This window comes from Mauremys mutica, chromosome 9, assembly GCF_020497125.1.
Source record: "Mauremys mutica isolate MM-2020 ecotype Southern chromosome 9, ASM2049712v1, whole genome shotgun sequence".
NCBI classification, from domain to species: Eukaryota; Metazoa; Chordata; order Testudines; family Geoemydidae; genus Mauremys; species Mauremys mutica.
Window position 1 is genome coordinate 82,272,501 of NC_059080.1, and position 24,261 is coordinate 82,296,761.

At 41.5% G+C, this 24,261-nt stretch overlaps 1 protein-coding gene across 5 annotated transcripts in view; it reads left to right on the forward strand.

The window, feature by feature from the left end:
- Positions 1 to 24,261, forward strand: part of RSRC1 (arginine and serine rich coiled-coil 1) — a 392,168-nt gene that overhangs the window by 78,649 nt on the left and 289,258 nt on the right. For all 5 annotated transcript variants that reach the window (XM_045031597.1, XM_045031596.1, XM_045031595.1 and 2 more), the window contains one exon: positions 21,545 to 21,721. In XM_045031597.1, coding sequence (XP_044887532.1) covers positions 21,545 to 21,721 — 177 coding nt within the window. The remainder of the gene's footprint in view (positions 1 to 21,544; positions 21,722 to 24,261) is intronic.

Below are 24,261 nucleotides of genomic sequence, written 5' to 3' on the forward strand. Positions count from 1 at the left end.
CCCAGGTCAGTCTGGGAGGTGTATGTTGCCCCAGGGTCCGAGCGCCTGGCATCCACAAATGGCAAGGCAGGCTGCCCTTACCATGCCCTTCCACCCTAGCCATGAACCTCTCCGATGCCCTGAGCCCCAGCCAGAGCCATCATCCCCCCACACCTACTCACCCTTCCCACACACCCCTCACCCCTTCCTGCAAACCCACCCCTTCCTGCACACCCTCGGGTAACCGTCCTCCCCCCAGAGACCGCTGTAGGAGCAGGAGCCTGTCAGTCCTCGAGTGTAGAAGCGGTCTGTACATCACTGCACACCGTACCCACCACAGTCTGCATCCCTGTTAGAACCCTTGAACGAGAATTCGTTAGTAAAGAAAACTTTGTTAATTAAAAATGTTCCAATAACTTTATTTTTAAACATCTGTTGGAAGGGGGGAAACCTGGTGAACGGGGTATGTAACCGCTGAAAAAAGTCAATAGTAACTGATACAGGGGCAGGTTCAGCTTCTCTGTAAAGAGACTGGACAGTCATAGGTTACCCTGCTCTCTGAGGAACCTAGCTTTCAAAGCCTCCCGGATGCACAGCGCTTCCCGCTGGGCTCTTCTAATCGCACGGGTGTCTGGCTGAGCGTAATCAGCAGCCATGCGATTTGCCTCACCCTTCCATCCCGCCATAAAGGTCTCCCCCTTGCTCTCACAGAGATTGTGGAGCACACAGCAAGCTGCAATAACAATGGGGATATTGGTTTCGCTGAGATCCGAGCGAGTGAGTAAGCTCCTCCATCTCCCCTTGAGACGTCCGAAAGCACACTCCACCACCATTCTGCACTTGCTCAGCCGGTAGTTGAAGAGCTCCTTGTCACTGTCCAGGGCGCCTGTATAGGGCTTCATGAGCCAGGGCATTAGTGGGTAGGCTGGGTCCCCGAGGATCACTGTAGGCATCTGCACATCCCCAACAGTTACTTTGTGGTCCGGGAAGAAACTACCTTCCTGCAGGCGTCTAAACAGACCAGAGTTCCTGAACACACGTGCGTCATGAACCTTGCCTGGCCACCCGACGTAGATGTTGGTAAAACGTCCCCTATGGTCCACCAGTGCTTGCAGCACCATTGAAAAGTAGCCCTTTCGGTTAATATACTGGCTGGCCTGGTGGGCCGGTCCCAGGATAGGGATGTGAGTGCCATCTATAGCCCCACTGCAGTTTGGGAATCCCATCGCGGCGAAGCCATCTATGATGACCTGGATGTTTCCCAGGGTCACTACCTTTTGAGAGCAGTAGGTCAACGATTGCGTGGGCTACTTGCATCACAGCAACCCCCACGGTAGATTTGCCCACGCCAAAGTGGTTCGCTACTGACCGGTAGCTGTCTGGCGTTGCAAGTTTCCAGAGGGCTATGGCCACTCGCTTCTGCACTCTCAGGGCTGCTCGCATCCGGGTGTCCTGGCGCTTCAGGGCAGGGGCCAGCAAGTCACACAGTTCAAGGAAAGTGCCCTTACGCATCCTGAAGTTTCGCAGCCACTGTGATTCATCCCAGACCTGCAGCACTATGCGGTCCCACCAGTCCATGCTTGTTTCCCGGGCCCAGAATCGCCGTCCCATAGCATGAACGTGACCCATTGCCACCATAATCTCCACGGCGCGGCGTACCGTGCTTTGTGAGAGGTCTGTGCCACTCTCACACTTCACGTTCTCACGGCGCTGCCGGAGCCTCCTCGCCCGATTTCTCAGCAGCTGACTGTGGAAGAGGTGTTCGATAAGGTGCGAGGAGTTGACAATGGCCATAAGTGCAGCGATGATCGCAGCGGGCTCCATGCTCGCAGTGCTGTGGCGTCCGCGCTGTCACTGACCAGAAAAGTGCGCGAACAGAATTCCCGCCGGCGCTTTCAAGGAGAGAGGGCGGGAGTGACGGTTGAATGATGACAGTTACCCAAAACCACCCTCGACACATTTTTTCCCCCAGAAGGCATTGGGGGCTCTACCCAGCATTCCAATGGGAAGCGGGGACTGCGGGAACTGTGGGATAGCTGCCCAGAATGCACCGCTTCCAATGTCGACGCTTGCCCCGTTAGTGTGGACTCACAAAGTTGAATTAGTGTCCTTAGTGTGGATACACAAATTCGAATTCATCAGGTCGAATCCACAAATTCGACCTAAGTTAAATCGAACTACTCTTGTAGTGTAGACATACCCTTAGTCACATGCTTCCACCGTCCACTTTCCTCACCCAGCAGTTTCCCCTCAGAGTTCTTTGGTCCTGCGTTCATCTGCAAGTCTGAGCTTTTCCATTCAGACTCCTCATGTCTTTGCTCCATCATCCGCTCAAACCCCCTTTAAACTCAACCAGAGTTTCCACCTGCATCTCCAGTCCTTGGATCTTTTCTTCCATCAGCTCTGTCAGGCGGCAGTTCATGCAGATGAAACTTTTATCAGGTACCCCCTCCAGGACCATGTACATGCCGCAGCTTCCACATCCAGTCATCTTCATTGTGTCTTCCACTGTTTGGGTCACTACAATTGCTGCCTCTGTGTCTGTCATAGGCTTCCCACCTAAATCCTGTAAATCTGGGAAACACAAAGCAAACCAAAACACCCCCAACCACAGCAAAACAGACTCCCAGCAAGCACGAACACACTGCTAGAACACTGCACATTCCCTTCAGTAGTCTGTCTGTTCCTCTGCTTGCCTCTTAGTCTTCCCCCAAACTCCCCCTGCAAATTCCCACTCAAACTCCCCTGTTTTCAGCTCTGTTTGCTGGCTCCTGTGCCGCTGGGTCACCCTCCAGGGTTAAATAGTAAGTATAGGCCAATAAGAAGGCCAGAGGATGCTGTTGCTCTGCATCATTTGGTGGTGTCATTCTGCACCGTTTGGTACTGCACCTAATCTTCACGGTGTTTCTGGGATGTGGCCTCCCTGTGGTGATGTGGGAATGCCAGCTGCCCCAGGCTCCATAGACCTGACTTCCTCTCTAATCATTTGATTGCAGAAGCTGGGGCTTTAAGAAAAAAAGCTAAATATTGTGAGAATTGTGATAAAATTGCTCAGTTGGCAACACTGGGATAGACAGCAGTCAGAGGCAGATTTAATAGTTGGCAAAGCAAATAAGGTCCCATTTTAGCTGGGGAAACAACTCAGTACCTGACCGACTGTTCAGCTCTTTTGTTTCTTCTTAACTCCGTCCTATCTGAGCTCCACTTCCTGCCTCTCCTTCCAGCTACACTCCTTCTCTCTTTCAGTACCACATTCATGCCTAGGAAGCTCTCATTGGGCATCTCTTTTCCTAGTTCTCAGTGAAACTAGAACAGTGGTTTCTTTCGGGTGCAGATCAGTAGCTCCTTCTCCCCACTCCCCCAGATGTGTGTTGGGAGTAAAATCTAAATTATCTTGGGGAAATGCAGGACCTGGAGGGCAATCTGTGCACTCCCTCTGCATTGAGAAAGGAGATGATGATTTGTCCCAATTACAGTTCTAGCTTGGGGGAGAGTGTTGTAGCTTTATATCTGCACCTGTCCAGTTTGCCTCTTTAGCTGCGACAGTTCCTTTCCCCTGGTCTACATGGCTGTAGCCTGCTTCTTCAATCTCTCCAGTCCCCCCCACCCCAGATCCTTGCTGGGACCCTACCATTGCCCTTCATCCCTCTTTCATTTGCCCACCTCGCCCTTATCCTACATTATCCCTGAGAGCAGGCCACCTTGTCAGCTCTTGCCTACATTAGCATTCTGTATCCTTGCTATAGTGCCCCATCTATCACTGAAACCATCACAGGAAAGAAAAGGCCACCCACAAAGGACAAATGGCTCTCACTTACTGCTTTTCCTGTAAAAAAACAACAACAAAAAAAAACAAAAAAAACCAATGAAATAGTGCAAACCCCTGGACAATCAAACACCTGCCCCCTCCACTAGGCCCTGTCCATGGAACCAGCCAACAAGTGATTACTACAGTCAGAATGACAGCAACAGCAGCAGCAATAGAAAAAATGTCAGGCTGTATGTCCAGCTGCAGACTATGAAGTCAAAATAGGCTGCCACCAAGTTGAATAGGCCATTTGTGTTTGTGATGTCAGCTAGGGGTTACTAGGTGATATTGTTACCCAGGTCTAACCTGGAAACAGCACTCTAGATGGTGGGAATACTGGAGAGCAACCAATGAGATAGAGCAAGATCCTGGGTACTCTGAGGAAAGAGGCCTAAATTCTATGGCAAGGCCTCTGGATTCTGCAGCATTCCAGTACAACAGACTAGATAATATGCAGTGGTTTCAGCTACATTTAAAAATTGAAGTTCTGTTGAATTTAATAGAGTAAATTTCTGTTGTTTATATTACAGTAGTGCCTTACATTAGGGTAGCAAGTAAGATGCCCTGTCAGGGATCAGGTCCCTGATGTGCTAGGTGCTGTACAACCCCCCAATCAAAATACAATCTCTGCCCCAAAGAATTTACAATCTAGGCTACAGCAGAACACAACGGGTAAATGAAACACATGGAGATGGGGAGAGGTGAAGGACAAGATAACAGTAAAGCAAGCATATTTGCTAGTACAATGAACCTTAGTTAAAATTGTCATGTAGGCACAGTCGTAGTACATGTAATTCTAATGATTAATCTATTCATTTAAAAAAAGTTGTTGAGATTGTTTTTGAAATGTTTTCTCTTCTGTGTTTTACTGTTTAATTTAAAAATATTTTATACAATGCTTCCAGTTTTAATAGTAACATTTCTGTCCTAGAATATTGTGTGAAATTTTCAGAATTTTTTTTCTTGGAGTTTTTAAATTGGTCATTAGAGTTGGGGTTTGGGAAAGACATAATTATAGGTGATACCTTCCACTAAACTAGCTTGTGCTACAGATAAGCTCAGCAGCTGTTGGTTCGTCATCAGGCTGTACAGCAAATGAGTTCATTGTTCATTAAGGAGAATATTAAAAAATTTCAGTTTCAGGCATTTTTTAATGTACATGGTGTTTTTGTAAAATGCAAAACTAGTGCTCCCATAGTAAAAGTGTGGCTGCGTTCGTTATATACTATCTTAAACGACTCCAGTGGTTCTCAAACTTTTGTACTGGTGACCCCTTTCATATAGCAAGCCTCTGAGTGCAACCCCCCTCATAAATTAAAAACACATTTTTATATATTTAACACCTTTATAAATGCTGGAGGCAAAGCAGAGTTTGGAGTGGAGGTTGACAGTTCGCGACCCCCCCATGTAATAACTTCGCGACCCTCTGAGGGGTCCCAACCCCCAGTTTGAGAACCCCTGAACTACTCATTTTGCAAGTCATGGTTTTGACCTCTCCATATTGTTTCATAAACCTAGCACTTTTTGTTACTGTTTCCACCTTCACCAGTTGTGAAGATAAGACAATAGTGTAAAGGCTGAATCTGTAGCCATTCAGGCAGAGACAGTGACACTAAACTTTCTTCATTCATCCAAGTATTGTGTTAGTTCTGAAACCTAATTTGGGCACCAGTTCAGCAAGGGATTTAAGCACATACCTAATTTCAAGTATATGAATACTCCCACTGACTTCATTGAGACTACTTGCATGCTTAAATTTAGATATGTTTTTAAATTCTTTGCTTAAACAGCGCCTTGGATCACTGAATGCTAGTGCTGGCTGCTTCGCTGTTGAAAAACAAACCACATCCAGAATTTTTTTGCCAAGTTCCGTGTACATCCTGGCATTCTGTTAAATTTAAAGTGATGCCAAAATTATGTGAATGCACGTCCTTGCATTAGTGAGAGCAGTTAACAAGTGGTGTCTGACTCTGTTGACCCAATTTAGGTAATTTCATTGGGCTGTCTAATATCTCCCTGTGATAGGGTGACCAGACAGCAACTGTGAAAAATCGAGATGGGGGGTGGGGAGTAATAGAAGCCTATGTAAGAACAAGACCAAAAAATCGGGACTGTCCCTATAAAATTAGGATATCTGGTGACCTTACCCTGTGAATTCAAGTAAATGCTATTATTATTGTATTGAGGTAGTGCTTAGGAACTCCACTTGTGAATCCGCTCCCATTAAGCTCTAGGTACTGTGCAGAGATTTAAAAAAAAAAAAAAAGGTGGCTGCCTTGAAGAGCTTAGATCAAAGTATAAGACAACAAGTGAATGCAACAAGAAGACGGGGAGCATAAGGGAACAATGACACAACATTGGTCAGGATAAAAAGCAGCAATCATAATTCACTTGCTGATTAACTATGGTTGAAATTGTTTTGTAGCTGTGACAAGAGAGGAGAGTTTTGAGGGCATTGGTATTCACTCCCGGTCCTAAACTTTTATGCAGTGTCCCTGTGCACTGCGAAATATGCACATTGAACACTTTAAGCAGGCAACATTTCACTGATAGGATCCTTGAGAATGGTGAGCTCTGTAAAAATGTAAGGTTATACTTTTGAATGGCTAATTGCTCTCTTTTAGCAAATAAAATAGTTTTAAAATTATTAAATGGCACATCAAACTGTAACAATTTAGGTATAATAGCATGTATCTGTTGAAAAGGAAAAGGTTATTTGAAGTTATCTCAAAATTTGTATTTTATTTATTCCTTAATTAGTATCTTGTAATTTTTATATAACATTTTTTTTATGTTAATAGGACTGTTACATACAAAATATACTCAATATTTCAAACAGAAATTGAAGAAAATTAAGAAATTAAATTACACAATATTGGTAAACCAGAGATTTCAAAATTGTGGTTGATATTTCATAACTAACTTTTTCTTTTCAACATAACAATAATTGTAACTTTGACAGAAATGAGACTTATCTTGACAATGGTCCCTTCTGGAAGAACTGAACTTGACAAGTCTAGTCTTCTATTTTTTTCCATTGCTGTATGCTATATCCAGATTTTTCTGTAAAAGCGATGTACAACCTACTAAGATATGCATGTTGTAATAGAAAAGTGCACAAAAGTATTGGTTTATTTATTGATGGTCTAAAAATAAATTGCACACTTGCTTTTAAAAATAAACTCCAACTCTATCATGAATAGAATAAGTGTGTATAAATAAATGAATTAAATACAAGATTTGACACATCCATTCACTAATCGAGAATGGTGTCATACTCAATTCATGCAGAATTTGTTTTTAATTTAAAAAAAAAAAAAGAACAACATACAGATGCAAAATTGTTTTTCTGCAGGGGAAGACAGACTGAAACAATACAGAGTTAGGAAAAGGGCCCACTTTCTGACCTCCCTGCATAGCCCAAGCAGCCAGACTGGGAAGTTGCTCTGGAGCTGGGCTTGGAGGGAGAGGAATGCTTCCTGCTCAAGTCATTCTGTGGCAGTGCAGCAGCTCTCTTGCCACTGCTCTAGTCTGGGGACTAGAGTAGCCTCTTTGATTTAAGTGCATATATCGATACAGTTAAAATTACAGTGAACTTGACCTTTTCATTACCTGATTATGGAATGCTTCTCTTAGCAACCCTAACTATAGTTTAATGCAGGGTTATTTTTGTGTTAACTTTTTAAAATCAGTAATACATCTGGATTGTGTGTGTGTGTGTGTGCATGCATGCGTACATGTGCCTCTCTCTGTATTCCTCCCCCCCTATATTTGGATTTTTAAAGTCAAGATCTTTTAGACAGGACTACTGTGAATGGGGGTCAGTTGTTTTACTTAACAGTCATGGCAGCATGCTGACTCCTGTTGGTGTGACCACATAGTTTTATAAGTTTAAAAACTGTCAGCTTAAACTTAAATCCTAGCTTTTGTTGGTCTCATAAAATTATTTAAATATAGCTTTTTCATAATAAATTTCCTTTTTTCAAATGGTCTCTAAGGAAAGAAAGATGTGTTGTTTGCCTGAGAGAGGCTGTTTCTTCACCTGGAAAAAACTTGTTAACTAACCCGGAGGTAAAAGTTTGTTTTCACACGAGTTAGCATCTTGAGTCAATCTTCTAACTCATGTGAATGCTACAGACTGTCTTGTTTTCACTAACATTTTATCTCTGGGTTAGTTAACTCAAGTAAAAACACAGCTCTTTTCCAAGTGAAAACAAGGCCAAAGTGGTTTGAATTCTTTGGGCCAGTTGTATCTAGGACAAATACAGTCCTCTGTGAAAGATGAAGCTAAAATAAACCGGGACTAGAGCGTTTCCCCCTCATTCTGTTGGATGGGAAGGGTTTACAGTTCACCTCAGGAATAGCTTGTGTAGGCCACCTAGAAAGTCATGGATTCTTTGCAATCTGCATAGATTCCAGGAGATCAATGGGAGGCCAGGGCTATCTACACAGTTGCTTCCTCAATCCCTGTCAGCATACTTCATTATACTTCCGCTGGCCACGTCTGCTCCCAGAATCCCAATCTGAAACCAGGAGAGGAAGGTGTTCTTGGTTGTAACAGGCTTAGCAGAAAAGCCCCTTGCACACAGCTCCAGACAAATTTCCTTGCAAATTCTGTTGTGTTGGAGGCAGGGATAATGTGCTCCCACAAGCAATGCCACTGTCTGCATACTCTCCACACACTCCTTCCATGTATATCTAGCATAGCTGGATGGAGGGCAGTGCTGCAAAGGCAGCTGAACCCCATTTCAGCATGGGAAGGATTGCTCTGCAAGTCTAGGGTCCCTGATTTTCAGACCTCCAACTGACCAGGAAAGCCAAGTTACATTGACATTCAGTTGCATGGCTAGCTTTATTCTTCCCTCTTCAGTTGTTACTGAAAACCTGGATAAAAGCTTTTGGCTTTGAGTTCCTTAGGCTAGTTAGCTAATGTTTACAGCCCAGCTGGTTTATTTTAAACCTGGCAGACCTCTGGAAGGTTTTTATTTTTTCTTCTTTTGATTGGTGAAGTGGGGAATGTTATGGAGACTTAACATAAATGGCATTCTACACACTTGTTTTCAGTTTAACTTTTTCATACTGGTCTGTCTGCAGTGTGAAATTAGGATGGACTCAGAGATTTCGAATCACTACCTGACTGCTTGTTCCTGCTGCCAACACTGGCTTTTTCCCATTAAAACATCTATCTTCCTGAAAGTGGGGTGTTTTAAAAAGGACATTATCCTGAAGGCTTTCAGCAACTGGTTTGCTGCTGATCAGCTTAAGAGTGTACTTCTGGTCTGGATGCCAGTGGACATCCTGAGCTTGTGCAAGAGAGATCACCTAAAGTAATCTTTCATATATAGTATTTCTAGTCAATAGGTCTTACCTTATTTCTAGGGCTCTCTTCACCATAGTGTAGTGGGCTAAATTCAGTAATTAAAATTTACATAAACTTATCTGCCGTTGCCTGCATTCTTCCTTTCCTAAGTTCAGAACCTTTGCTTTCTCTCTCTCTCTTTGCCTCTGTTATTTGTTTTCTATTTTCAGTTATTTTGTGAAGGCCCAATGGCAAAGTGCTCTGAAAATGGCTCGGTCCTCTCCCCTAGTTGGACATTCTATAGGCAAGGAATGCAGTCACAAACACTGCAAGAGATCAGCATCTGGATGAAGAGCAGCTAGTGGAAGCTGAAGCCAAGTAAGCCATATGTGATGCTTGGTTTAACTTGAACCAATTGCTCTTCATTCAGATGTTGGTCACTTGCAGCTTATCTGACACCTTTGTCAAATGGCATTGCCTGTATGTACTGAGCAGGAGATATTTTTGGCACCGGAATCTCTCAGATTTTCTAAGCGATCTCTTCTATGCATTGAAGGTATTGCAGCAAACACAGGTGTGGTTTGGGCCTCTTCACAAGTGAGGGTAGGTGGACTGGAAGATCAGAGTCTGGAGATATGGAATTTGTGACAGAAGGCAAACAAATGAATAAACAGAATAAAGTTAAAAGCAACATTTTCCTACATACTCTGCTATCCTGCCATATTCTGGTCCAGTCCACTAAGGAGACTTCATAATTTTCATAATAAATATTTCATTTTTCGTAATAACACCTTGAAAGCTTGAAAATAAAATATTTTCTTTCTTAAATGTGTTAATTGTGCGGTCGTACTGGTTTATAACTGAAGGGCTGCTTAATACTGGGATGCAGAAGTTCAGGCTGCATATCTAGTGAATCAATTCATATCCTTAATTTTCCCAACTCTGCACAGCTGTCTGTGCTTCTGCTTCTGTTTATTATTCATCTCACTTTTCTCCACCAATAATGTCAACTTCACCAGTCCCCTTTTCTCCTCTCCATCTTGTATTTCTGCCTTCTACCATGTCTAAACCCTGTGCTTTGAATAACCTTCTTTACCACAGTACACCAGGCTTCCACCTCTCCTTTAAAATCCTTAAAAACCAGATCTTCTACCTTTTAAATGATAATTATGTAAATATATTTTCTCCACTCTCATTTTATTTAAAAACAGTTTTATTACTCTCCCCTAGATCTCCGTGAGTATTCTTACCTAAACTGTGTATTTTTAGATTGTAAGCATCTAATTTGAGCATTGTACAGTGTGGAGCATGTCTGCACTTAGTAATACTGTCTTACAATTTATTATTTATTAACGTCCTTACTGTGAACAACAGTGGATTTATGGTGCTTGAAACCATAGTTTTGATTCTTTAAGAACTCATCCTGTGAAGTCTTTTCCTCGCTAGTGATAGTTCAATAAAAAAGCCCTTTTTAATGTACTTTGACAGAGTGCTTCAATTTGCTTTAATCAGTTGTACCAGGGTTTAGACAATGTCTGTATTCTGAATATGAAAGTTACTGGGTAGTGTAGTTTGCCACCATGCATTTATTTTCATCATGTTGCTCTTTCCAATAGTGACTATTTTCCTTTTCATGTCTATCTGAAATGTTAAGGACAAGTTTGATTTTTTTTGTTGTTGTTGGGCTTATAAGAAGTTAGCAGGGATTGTTATCAGCTGAAAGACTATTATAAAGAGTGTCAGTAAAGAACTTGACATCTTAGAAACTTTCAGTTGGGTGGTGCCTGTTATTTGCCAGATAAGTCATTTGTACCCAACACTTGCCTTCACTGGAACAGTGCTCATTTTCTTGTACTTGAGTGCTTGCACACTCTCCCCCACTTTTTTTTTTTAAGTCCCTCAGTCCTCCTTTCCATTTCTTAAAGTACATCTTGGTGACTGTTTTCAAATTGTAATGTTTTGAGAAGATTAGATTGTACCTAGAAGATATAGTCCAATACTTTAGTGCAACATAATTGGGGAAATACTAAACAACACTGACCTCATTTCCTTTAGAACAATGAAAATTAATAGTTTCACGTTTTATTAGGCTGATATTCCAGATGTAGTGTACATTTAATTAAGTGTAGTTTCCTTTTGGTTATGGTATGTGTATCTGTTTTTTGTCGCAAATTCTTTCTAGTTTTACAGTTTTCCACATGTTTTCTTTCACCATTTATGATTTTTTCAAAGAAGAGCTATAAGGATTTAAATCACTTTAGCATGCAGCAAAACAGTTCCCATTCAAACAATAAACGCCATTTTAAAAAGCCTTTAGATCTTCTGTCACTTCATAAATATAAATGTATAAAAACATTATGCAGTTGTAGTGCCCACCTGCTAATTAAATGCAGATTTCCTCAAACTTGTTTTAAAATCTGCTTATTTGTTTCAACTCTGTCTCTGTTCAGAATACATATGGTCCTTGTGAAACTAATTATGCTTATGGAGCAGCTGTTAAATTTAGTGCAACTAATTTTGTCCAATATTTTACATTTTAATTGATTACCTGTGAAGAAATTAGCAAATTAACACTTATTGTGCAGTAACTGAATGGGCTTTTATGGATACTTTCAGTTTTTACAATTGGACTAAGTGTTGATGGAATAAAGACATTTCTTAGGATTTTAGATAGGAAAGTTATTGGTGACCCTTGATTATCTGGTGTGAGAATTTAGGGATATTGAGTGATGCTAAGCATCTGTGTATTCTGTAATGTAGACATGAAAAGCAGATTGGAAAGTAATAGCTTTTTCACAGAATTTTGGTAACATATGGGCTTATCTGGATCTAAGCACTCTTTGAAGATCTTTGAACTTGACTAAATGACTTAACCTTTGGCATAGTGGGTGGGTGTTGGGTGGTTATGGGTTTTTCTGGGGGCGGGAGGGGGAGGTTGGCAGTCTACACTCAATCTTGACTTCCCCTTCCACCCTCGCCACCCATAGTTTTTGTAATTTTTAACATTTTGGTATTTTACCTTAAAATTAATAAATGGCAGCTTTTAATTTTTGTTACAATACACAAAATAGCATTATTAAAAAGTGGCTTTACTGTTCAAATGATGAGCAATTTTTATTTGATTTCAGAAAATTAAGCAATAACAATGTGTTAAAATATTTTGGAAAACTTCATCTTCAGTAATGGTTATATACAGATTTTCTTTTTTTCTTGGCTCAGATTGCTTCTTAAAGCTATAAAACCTGTTCCTATGTAAAAAAAGGATGCATTTCATAAAGTTACATTTTTATTTAAGCTAACTTCAGTAACGTAAGTCATTAAATAGAATGTGAGTAAAATATAGGTGTGCCTTAGTAGCCTACAGATGGGAATATATGGGTTTTTTAAATACAATAATTAGCACAACTTGTCTAATGAGTTTAGTGCATTTTAATTTTCATGTCTTCTTAAACTTCTAAACGTCAGCATACCACTCTGAAGACCATATTAAAGAGTTAAATTTAATAAGGGGCATTGAGAAAGAAACAATAGATTCTTAGTGAGAGGTGTCAGTTCAGGACCAGTGCACTTGTATTGCTCCTCCAGGGTCTCTGGAAGCCGCTCACTCTAGACAACCTGCTCTTCAGCAGTCACTTCTTTTTTGGGTAGAGACCTGCATCTCTCTCTTTCTTCCTCCTGATGATGGGATTTCCAGACTGCACAGTTCCCTGCATACACTGTGCTATTCCCAGAAAACCAAACCACCTACACAGGCCAGCATCTGCACTTTGCTTTCTCTCCAGAGGCTATAAACAGTGTAATTGCCAGAATTAAAAGGTACCACACAGCTTTTTATAAGCAAGTACATTTATTCATGAGGTAGGGTGACTATATTTCCCTATGTTGAATACGGGATACCTGGTAAAATTGCTCATATTCAAGTGAGTTCAACAGCAATCAATCAGAACTATGCAGTAGCCCCGCCCCAACATGCTATAAAAAAACTCCAGGGTCCAATGAGGAAGGGGAGTTTGGGGGTCAGGGTCGGGGGGCCTCGGGCATAGGTGTAGTATGACTTCTATTTTGGGGGCAGAGGCCAGTGGGGCTCAAGCTAGATCCACATGGCAGGTCTGGGAAGGGAGTGCCCCCTCCACCCCCCGATTCACATCAGCAGGCCACCCAGCCTGTCTTGGTTGGGGCGGAGGGGGGGGGGGAGGTGCAACCAAATATTATAACTCAGAGGTGGGGGACTCAGCTCAAAACGTTTGAAAACAGCTCAGGGTGCGGGCAGCGGGATAGCTGGGGGCTGTGTGCAGGCAGGGGGGTAGCTAGGGGCTGTGTGCGGGCAGGGGGGTAGCTTAGGGTGTGGGCAGAGAGTATCTAAGGGTTGTGTGCAGGCAGGGGGTAGCTCAGAGTGCAGGGAAGAGGTAGCTAGGGGCTGTGTGCCAGGAGGCCTCCCCTGTGGTCCCTGTTCCCTGAGGGCTCTGCCAGCCATGGAGCTGGGCCCCTGACCCCTGCGGCTCTTACCGGCTGCATGAGAAAAGGGACCTGGGAATTGAGGAGCATGTGTCTCTCACTTGGTATACTGTTGGATTCCAAAGCTTAATTTCATAGGATTTTGGACTTTTAACCAAAGTAGGAAACTAATCAACCATTTTTTAAAAACAATTCACTTTTTTTTTTTATAAAGTTGTACTGGATATGTACAGTTCCCAAGAGGTTGAAGGCACTCATCTGGCACAGTAGCATACTATTACAAGAGGAACCAGTAAAGACCTCCTATATTTAGGTTGTCTAATACCTTCCATTGTAAGAGATTCTTGTAGCCTTTCTTTGGGAGGCTCTATCCCCTCCGTTGTTACAGCAGGCCTTTGACATTTGGCAGGAACAAAGTCCTGGCGCTAGTGATATGTCCTTTTTTTGTCCCATGAAATGCCATCCAGATTTAGTTGAGTTATGAACTATTTCTCTTACTTGCATTCCTTGGCTGAATTTTGGCAACATGCCAAAATAACGGACCACAAACATTCTAAGGAGCTTCAGGCTGATGCTGCCCCTAAAGCAGTATCAGTACCACATACTATACTGGGATGTCTGGTAGCTGCCAGACCAGCTGTAACTGTAGGGATTTTTTCATAGTTGAGCTGAACCCCTGGCCACACTTTCCATCCCCCAACTCACCATATGTTCCTAATGAGTAGCCCATGCCCTCCTTTGGGATAACAGCCTTTTGTTAGTATCTAATGTAGCTAGTCCCGTAGCTCAAGTGGTAAAAGGCAATGCTGAAGGTTCAGGCTTCAAATCCTGATGCTGATGTGTTATGGAGTGGGGATTATTACACTTACACACAGTAGATTTGTATTCTCCCCTCCCCCCTTTTTTAATTAAAAAAAAAAGGAAATTACCTACCAAAAACTATGTTAAAAGAATTTTGTTTAGATTGCAAAGTCAAGCACTCAAAAATTAGGAAATACTAGATTTACTGTTACCTATGCAACCTTAAATCTATTCCTTTGAAGGCATTGTGATAGTCTTCTTAACATAATCACAGGATATGAAGGCTACCTTTTCAAAAATTTAATTAGAATAATTTAGATGTATACTTTAAGGCATTGCGTTTAGATGCAAGACTCCTCTTTTGAATGATCTTGTCATCAGAAGTTTGAACCCTGCATAAAGGCATAGAGGATTTACTGCTGAGTTATACTAGCAAGTGGATTTAATGATCCTCAACCAGAATATGAGAGGTTGGAGTTTCCTTCAGGGATAGAGGAGATTAGCTGGAGTCTGGTGCATTGTAGTCTTTCAGGGAAAACCTTAGGAGCAGCCAAATTTTAGGGGGAAAACTTAGTCTGAAGTATAAGAGGTAGGAATATTTACCAATAAAACCAAACCCCAGAAAGGGGTTAACTATCATCTTTGAACAGAGTGTATGTTCGGAGTCATTTGTGAACGCTGCCTGTTTTTATTGGAACTTTAGATTGTACAAGTGTAACTTATTGAAATTTTATTTTATCCAAGATAATGGGGTTTTTGTAAATGTTATTTGTAATTACCAGAAGTGATCAGGGTTTCACTTCTGTTTTATCTGAAGGGTGATGCTATCAGCTGTACCCGTAAAACCCTTTCTGCCCATCAAATGCTGTTCTTTGTATGGAATCCAGTTCAAATACTGACCGAGTCAGGTGCTATTCAGTCTGATGAAATGATATCAAGCATGGTTGGTGCATATCATAGGCTGGGGAAGGCTGTGCCTCCCCAAACAGCCCAGCATAGCCCTGCCCAGGCTCCTCCCAGATTCCCCTGCTGCTTGCCCTTCCCCCTTGGCCCCAGCCCAGGTAGGCCGGCTGCTTCTCTTCAGGGAAATGTGCTAGGGCTACGGTGGCCACGGCAGGCCTGTGGCTGGGACTTGGGGTCGCTGGGGCCGCCCAGCGCTGGGGGGTGGGTGTCTGGGGGCACTGGGGCTGCCCTCCCTGTGCTTGGGGGCAGGGGGGTGGTGCATGCTGCCTGCCCGGCGCTTGGGGGGGGGGAAGGGGGCTCTGGGGTCTGGCGGGAGGAGGGGGGCGGGACTGGCTGGGGGCTAGCCTCCCTGAGTCAGTGGGTCACCGGCCACCCATGACATAAAGTGAACATCTTTAGCCCGTGATTCTTTGTTTTTAAAACAATTCGCAATTAGACGAGCAGCAAATTAGTTGTTTGCTGAATAGAGCAAAACAAAAACATTTTTTTCCTGTCCAGGTAATAGAAATAATATCTCACATCTATAAGTATGTAGATCAGCTGTCTCACAAGAAATGCTAGTAGTTATCGCTGATGATGATGCTGATGGCCAGTAAAAAATGGTAGTTTTTGCCTCATGTGGCAGCTTAATATAACTAACTTTATAACTTTAAAAATGTGCAGTTTTTTCCTATCTTCTTTAAATGCTTTTCTATCGTTCCTTAACATTCTAGCTTTCTAAGGGTTTTATATTGTGCCTGTCACCAGAGAATCTGAACACCTTTCTCTTCCTTATTACGGCTAGTTACTTCGATTTGACATCATTTACATAACCATTCTCTCAGTGTATCAACTTTATCTCTAATCTTATTCTCATTAACTTTCCTATTTAAAGTGCTTTACCTTCTCCTTAGTGTTAATTCCTCTAAGGGATAGTTTTTTCTTCCTTTATCCTTGGTTTCTCTTTCCTAACAGGGCACTTGGCCTCTCTTGCTTCTCCCTTTTCTAATCTTTTCATGCCCTCAACCCATTCATCTTGTGGACAGTCCATTCTATCTTAAGTCATGTCTACACTACAAAATTATGTCGACCTGAGTTATGTCGGTATACAGCCAGAGTAGCTATTATATTGCTTGTGTGTGTGTGTGAACATGTGGCTCCTCATGTTGGTGCTGTGTATATTCACCAGGAGTGTTTGTATCGATGCAGAATGTAGTGCACCGTGGGTGTGTATCTCACTGTGCAGCTCACCACCACCCAGCACAGGGTGTTTTGGGAAGTGTTTGCAGGGCCTGATGGGGCTGCAATGAGTTGCACAGAGATGACTGGGAGCATGGGATCAACGTCCAATAATGCATTGTTCTTTGTCCCGTAATTTCATCTGCGTCCCATAATATTTCAATTATTGTTTTCAAAAATCCACACAAACCCACATGTCCCTCCTTGCTGTCTGCCATCTCTGCCATAAGCATGGAGCATGCAGAGCTCTGCACTATGAGCATTGCAAGCACATGGCACATGATCCTGTAGTATTTGCATACCTTTAAGAGGAGCCGCGGGGAACATGAGGATTCCTTGGAGGCTGGATTGCTGTGGGACATAGAAACAATTCAGGGTTGTTGGAGGCATTCATGGAGCAGCTGGAGATGGTGATGTGCCAGTTCTGGGCCTGAGAAACAAGCACTGAGTGATGGGATTGCATTGGCTTGCATTGGCTTGCAGGTTTGGGATGATGAGCAGTGGCTGCAGACCTTTCGGATGTGCAAGGACACATTGCTGGATCTGTGTGCTGAACTCAACACAGCCTTCCAGCACAGGGACACCAAAATGAGAGCCACACTGACAGCTGCAAAGTGAGTTGCAGTTGCACTGTGGAAACTTGCAATGCCAGATTGCTACCTTTCAGTTGGGAATCAATTTGGAGTTGGGAAATCCACTACGGGGGTGGAGGGTTGGGGGTGTTGTCATGCATAGTCCATGCAAGTGTGCGGGACTATGCAGAGCTGTGACTCTGTGCAATATGCAAGACATAATGGATGGTTTTGCAGCAATGGGGCTCCCGAACTGCGGTGGGGAGATAGATGGCACGCCTATCCCTATTTTAGCACCAGACCACCCTACCACAGAGTATGTCAACAGAAAGGGCTACTTTTCTATGGTAATGCAAGCACTGGTGGATCACCAGGGATGCTTTACTGACGTCAGCATGTGCTGGTCAGTGAAGGTGCATGACGTGAATCTTTAAGAACACAGGACTGTTGAGAAAGCTGCAAGCAGGGACTTCCTTTCCCGACTGGTGAATTACCATTGGGAATGTTGAAATGACAACAGTGATGCTGGGAGACCCAGCCTACTCCTTGCTCTCATGGCTCATGAAGCTGTACACTGGCTACCTCAATAGCACCAAGCTCTTCAAGTAAAGGCTCAGCAGGTGAAGAATGACAGTTTAATGTGCCTTGGTGTTGTTTACTTACAAGATTGGATCTCAGTGAGAAAAAACATCCCAATGGTTATAGCTGCCTGCTGTGTCCTACGTTATATGTGTGAAGCATAAGAACGGCCATACTGGGTTAGACCAAAGGTCCATGTAGCCCAGGATCCTGTCTTCCTACAGTGGCCAATGCCAGGTGCCCCAGAGGAAATGAACAGAACAGGTGATCATCAAGTGATCCATTCCCTGTCGCTCATTTAAAGCATCTGGAAAACAGAGGCTAGTGACACCATCCCTGCCCATCCTGGCTAATAGCCATTGATGGACCTATCCTCCCTGAACTTATCTAGTTCTATTTTGAACCCTGTTATAGTCTTGGCCTTCTCAACATCCTCTGAAAAGAAGTTCCAGAGGTTGACTGCATTGTGTGAAAAAAATACTTCCTTTTGTTTGTTTTAAACCTGCTGCATATTAATTTCATTTGGTGGCCCCTAGTTCTTGTGTTATGTGAAGGAGTAAATAACACTTCCTTATTTACTTCTCCACACCAGTCATGATTTTATAGACCTCTATTGTATCCCCTCCTTAAGTTGTCTCTTTTCCAAGCTGAAAAGTCCCAGTCTTATTAATCTCTTCTCATACGGCAGCCATTCTGTGCCCCTAATAATATTTGTTGCCCCTTTCTGAACCTTTTCCAAGTCCAATATATCTTTTTTGCGATGAATTGACCACGTCTGCACACAGTATTCAAGATGTGGGCATACTGTAGATTTATATAGAGGCAATATGATATTTTCTGTCTTATTATCTAGCCTTTTCTAAATGATTCCCAACATTCTGTTCACTTTTTTGACTGCCTGTCATAAATAAACAGATCAGGGTTAAGGTCTCTTTTCCCTGGAAAGGGTTAACAAGCTCAGTAACCTGAGAAACACCTGACCAGAGGACCAATCAAGGGACAGGATAATTTCAAATCTCTGTGGAGGGAAGCCTTTGTCTGTGTTCCTTGTTGGCTCTGTTCTCTTTTTGGATCTAAGAAAGGCCAGACATGTCTCCAAGTTCTCCTGGAGTAGTTCCTACTATTCAATAGTGAGTATTAATTAGAAAGGCGGATTAGTCTTATAATTTGATTTCTACATTTGCAATTGTGTGTTTGCTGAAGGAAATTATTTATTCCTGTTTGCTGTTACTTGCTTTTACTGAGAAAGAAAGGAGGGGGGGATTCTCTCCAGAGATTAATAAGTTTAGACCCTGTGTATTGTTCCATCTTGGATTACAGAGACAAGTTACTTTCTTTTTATTCTTTAATAAATCTTTTCTGTTAAGAACTTGGTTGATCTTTCTTTGGGTGGATTCTCAGGGAAAGGGGAGGAGGGAGGCATCCCTCTGTAGCTGGATCCCGGTATCTCTCCTAGGAAAAGGGAGGGGGGAGGAAGCAGGGGGGAATGGTTTATTTCTCCTAGGTGTAAGAACTCCATGGATTTGGGGCTCTTGGGATCCCCAAGGATTTTGGGGAAGGACTGTGTCCCAATACACGTACATTATTGGGTGGTGGCAGCTTTTACCAGATCTAAACTAGGATTTAAGTTTAGATAAATCCATGCAGGTCCCCATATTGGAACCCAACAGCTCCAAGTGGGGGTGAGACCTATGACACTGCCACTGCACATTGAGTGGATATTTTCAGAGAACGATCCACAATGACTCCCAAGATCTTTTTCTTGAGTGTTAACAGCTAATTTAGACCCCATCATTTTATACGTGTAGTTGGGATTATGTTTTCCAATGTGCATTACTTTGCATTTATCAGCATTGAATTTCATCTGCCATTTTGTTGTCCAGTCACCCAGTTTTGAGAGATCCTTTTGTAGCTCTTCTCAGTCTGCCTGGGACTTAACTATCTTGAGTAGTTTTGTATCATCTGCAAATTTTGCCACCTCACTGTTTACCCCCTTTTCCAGATCATTTATGAATATGTTGAACAGGACTGGGCCCAGTACAGACCTAAACATCTAACTGACTTAAATTGCAATTACTTGCACATATAAAATTGTGGGTGCAAGAACAGAGGTGCCAGTTAAGTTGGGGCCGGAAAGGTGAGCCCTCTAGAAATAGGCAGAGCATTTGATTCTTTGGCTATTGTTTCATGTGGTGGGCCCCAAAATGGGAGGGATCCCTAGTCAAACAGGTCACATTTTGCATTAGAGAAACCAATGAGTCAATTCAAACTGTACTGAACAAAGTACTGCGGAAGACACCTATTTAGGGCATGAACTAGGTGGCACGTCTCTTCCATGTTTAATTTCTATGACTCTGTGAAGGAGTTAATTTTAGCATTACCTGTGATTTTCATTAAGTTCAAGGCTACATTTTCGAGTGAGAGTATCTTAAAGGCAATGATGTATAAGCCTGAGGTCTTGGCTTTATCGGATCCCATTTTTGGTTGGCAGATTCTGAATATTTTTTTCCTGTAAGTCAAGCCTTCTTAATATCCTTATAGCAATTCAGTATAGCGTTGATGATTATTTGACCTTTTGCAAAGGCTTTTGGAAGGGGTGTAAATCTGAGATTCTGATATCTTGTTGAAGTTGAAAAGATTCAATGCCACAAGTACTCCTGTTTTTTTTAAGCATAGGTATGTTACTCCCAGTATACTGGACTAATTCCAAATTTGAAATAACATTTTCCACATTTCCTTTGTCGTTTTTTCTGGATAGAGTATTCACTTCCTTGCTGGTTATGTTGCTTTGTGCTATTAAACAGTTGCTGTACTTCACGCCAGAGGTAGATTAAGTGATCTTTTGTTTTTAAAGGACTTTTAATTCTACAGGACGAAAAGTATTAATAAAATGAAACAGTTGTATATTAAAAAAAAAAGCGCTCAATAAATGTTTGTTTCCAGTTGTGAGATATTTAAGTACCGGTAGGTGTACACAGCAGTAGAAATTCATGGGAACTTGAATTCCAGTTTTTCTTAAATGTGCTATACCTTCAGCGTATGCACGTGATATACCTTACATAATAAATAAAATATTTAAAAAAATTCTTTGCATATAAGAAATATGGAATTAAATCATGAGAATTATTTTGGTTCTGATGCTTAACAACAGATGTGTGTTGTAAAGATAACTTATTTTCTAGTTGAATATTCCAGTAATACTATATACTTTATTATGGAGGTGAAAGCAAACACAGAATATTATACTTAGCAACTAAGACGCTGAACCTGCAAGTGACTGTACAAGTACCCTTGTGTGGAGTGACGGGTAGGATTGGGGCCTACGTTTGCAGGCTTTTCTTTAAAGTGTAGTTCTACTCTAAAAAATTTATTCGGTCATCCCACATAACCGTCAGCCCTCTGTGCTCAACCTGGGTTCTCAGACACAAAACTGGCTGTGTTGTTCTGGGACATCACCACCAGTAGTAAAGTCTGCCCTTTAATTTGTTAATAAACTCTGTGACACCTGTGCAACCCTTTTAACATCAATAGGTTTGCACAGGTGTAAGTGATTGGAATTTAGGAAATCATTCTGATGTACAAGAAGGAATCCAATTCAGCTCATTCTTGAGCACTGTATTGACCTTTCATTGTTTAATATTATGGAGCAGGTACGTTGAGTAGGATGGTCTGTTTTAATAGTCATTTTCACACTTTATCAATAATTGATTCCTTTTTAATTTATCCTTTGTTTTGTCAGGCATGTTTTTTTTTATTTTAATTGAGAGAAGATTATGGACAAAACAGCTGGACTGTATATGAGAAATTTGATGTGCAATGTTAATTAAAAAATTATAATTGCTAAGTTTGAATACTGTATGTTTTGCATAGGTCACGATCAAGACCACATCAACGTTCCTATAGTCGAAGCAGTGAAAGATCCAGTCATAGAAGAACTCATAGCAGATCTCGTGAAAGAGAACGGCGTAAAGGCAAAGATAAAGAAAAAATAAAAGAGAAGGAGAGGAGCAGAGGGAAAGACAAGGAGTTATATACCACCAAGCACGGGTAAGTGTAATGACAAATCAAAATAAATTCATTACTATGGTGACTGAAAACATATTGAATATTACTTTTTATTTATGTGGCCATCAACTGTCTAGGCAACATTTGTACTAAGTGAAGTGTACATTTCCTTTTTAAATCCTCAAACCGTGTGGTTCTCCTAATAAACTGAGCGGTATGGTCAACATCTTAATTTAGTGATCTTTCACTGTTCTCTCCATAGATACGCAGGAACTTGAGAAGTCAATGTAGATTAGAGGTTAATTTTGCTATTTTAAAGAAATATATGAAAGAAAGGGCTGTAAAGTTTGAGCAGAGATCATATCTACCATAACCCTCTGTTTCTAATCACTTATACTTCCAGTAAGTAGATATTACATTTGATAAGTAATAGGAGAAGACAAACACTTGAGCTAACTTTGAAGTGCTACTTCTCTGTTCATTAACTCTGCTCAAACTCGTATTCTATCTAGACCACGAGTTGCTCTCTTCCCAAATTTGGTTAGTTTTGGGAAAATAACCAAATAACTTGCTTTTGTCTGATGTTTATTCTGAGGCTGTAGTTTAGATATTTGTAATATTGTTGATCCAGCCTGGTTATTTCTGCATAGCATGATTTGGTAAGTGCTTATACAAACATCTGTAAGAATAATCCATGTGGCGCTGAAGAGGACAAGATTGTGGCTGCAATGAGGTGAGCAGTAGACAGACTGTTGATTTCCTGGAATTGGGTCCTTTAAATTAATTTTTTAGCTTCAGTAGGACAACTGGGTCCATCAATCTAAGGTTTAGATCTGCATAAAATTCTTTAACAAAATAACTTCATTTCAGTTTTGCAGTAATTCATAGGGAAGCTTATTGCTCTTTTTCTTGCTAATCAAAAGTCAAATTTTGGTATCCCACTTATAAACTTTGGCCTGAAAAATCCTCAGTGAAAATTATTTAAAGTGGCAAAGCTTTGGGGAGAATGTTCAACATTATTCAAGACAATAAAACTGCAATCAAATATAATTGTTTAATTTTTTTTCTAATAAAGATGAGTAAAAATATAGGTCGCAGTGTAGTTCACGCTGTTTCCAAACGTTCCATTTATTCTCATTGAGGTGAGGAGCTATTTGAATCCCTCCCCAATTACATATGTAAAGATAGAATTGGGTGTTGGGAGTCCAGATTTTCTTATCACAAGCATTTTGCCAAAACTGAACCTATCAACCTGAAATTTCGTTTATTCCTTTGCCAGAAGGAAAGTTTTGGAATAAATGGACAAAGGTGTTCATAAGAAAGTTGGTCATGGGTGAGGGGTTGGAAGCCCTACCTCCTTTGCCTATGTTTGTTCTTGTAATCCTGGGAAGGCAAACTTTTTTAATGGTGATTGTCAATCAGGGCAGCAAGCTGGGGTGACACTATTGCAACCACATCCTCTCCCTTGGCCATCAGTAGTTATGGTCATCAGTGACATTGGTGAATGAGGAGGCCAGTTAATATGGTCTCTATAACAGCTACCATAGCAAAACTGTGGGATCATCAGCTCATCCTCACCCACTTTATGGACGCATTGTTGGACTGCAAGGGATCAAGGAAGTTGTCTTCCCTTTGTTTTCTCTCTGACCACCAAGGGCCAGACCAGATACAATGCAAGACCAATTTATGAAGGTGGCAGTATTGAAACTTGAGTTCTATTAGAGTAATATGGGCTGTTGAGTTTCAGTTGTAGTTTTGGTTTTGGGGACATGTGACACACATTGGGTTAGAGGGGTCAGAATATTGTAATATATTATGGTTTATGTGCTATTTTATCTATTGAAATGAAATAGAAGCCATCACAAATGGTCCAGTCATCATAAGTTGTTGTGTTTGGCACGACGTTTTAGTGGATAAGATGTGAAAATTTATCTTTTACAGGCATCAGATAATTAAACTGCCTATATTATATCTTGTTTTAGCTTTGTGAAGGAGGCATAATCAGTTAGTGAGATACCTTCAATAAGGAAATATTACCATTTCCCCGCTTAATGATAGTTCAGCTTGTTTCTTCTGACTACTTTTGTATTATGTGATTGTGAATTGCAAGGGAGGTTGTCCCAAGGCAATTTGTGGAGTCAGATTGGCCCAGACTATAGAAAAATTTGAGAGCCCTTGATTTGGATGCTATTTGAGTGCAGATTTGGAAATTAATGAAAGAAGCAATAGGTGGAATGGCTAAAACTACATCAATATCAGTGCTTCCAATTTACATAGGTTGTTTTGGTTGAAACATATCGGTAGAATGCAGAATTAAATGTAGATTATTAATGAATTATTGAAGCTTTTTATTGTTAACCTGCTATATATCAAATACTGAACAAAGGATGAAATTACTGAGTTTTTAGAACAGGTTATATATCATTCCAAAAAACAAATGTATAATACTTTTTCAGAGCTGGGTGCAACTAGTAGATTAAGGAAATGCATGCAAGTATTCCACTTGAGTTTATTGCTTATATTAGATGTGTCTGAGTATCCTTGCAGAAGATATGTGACCCCATACTCGAGCTTACATTTGA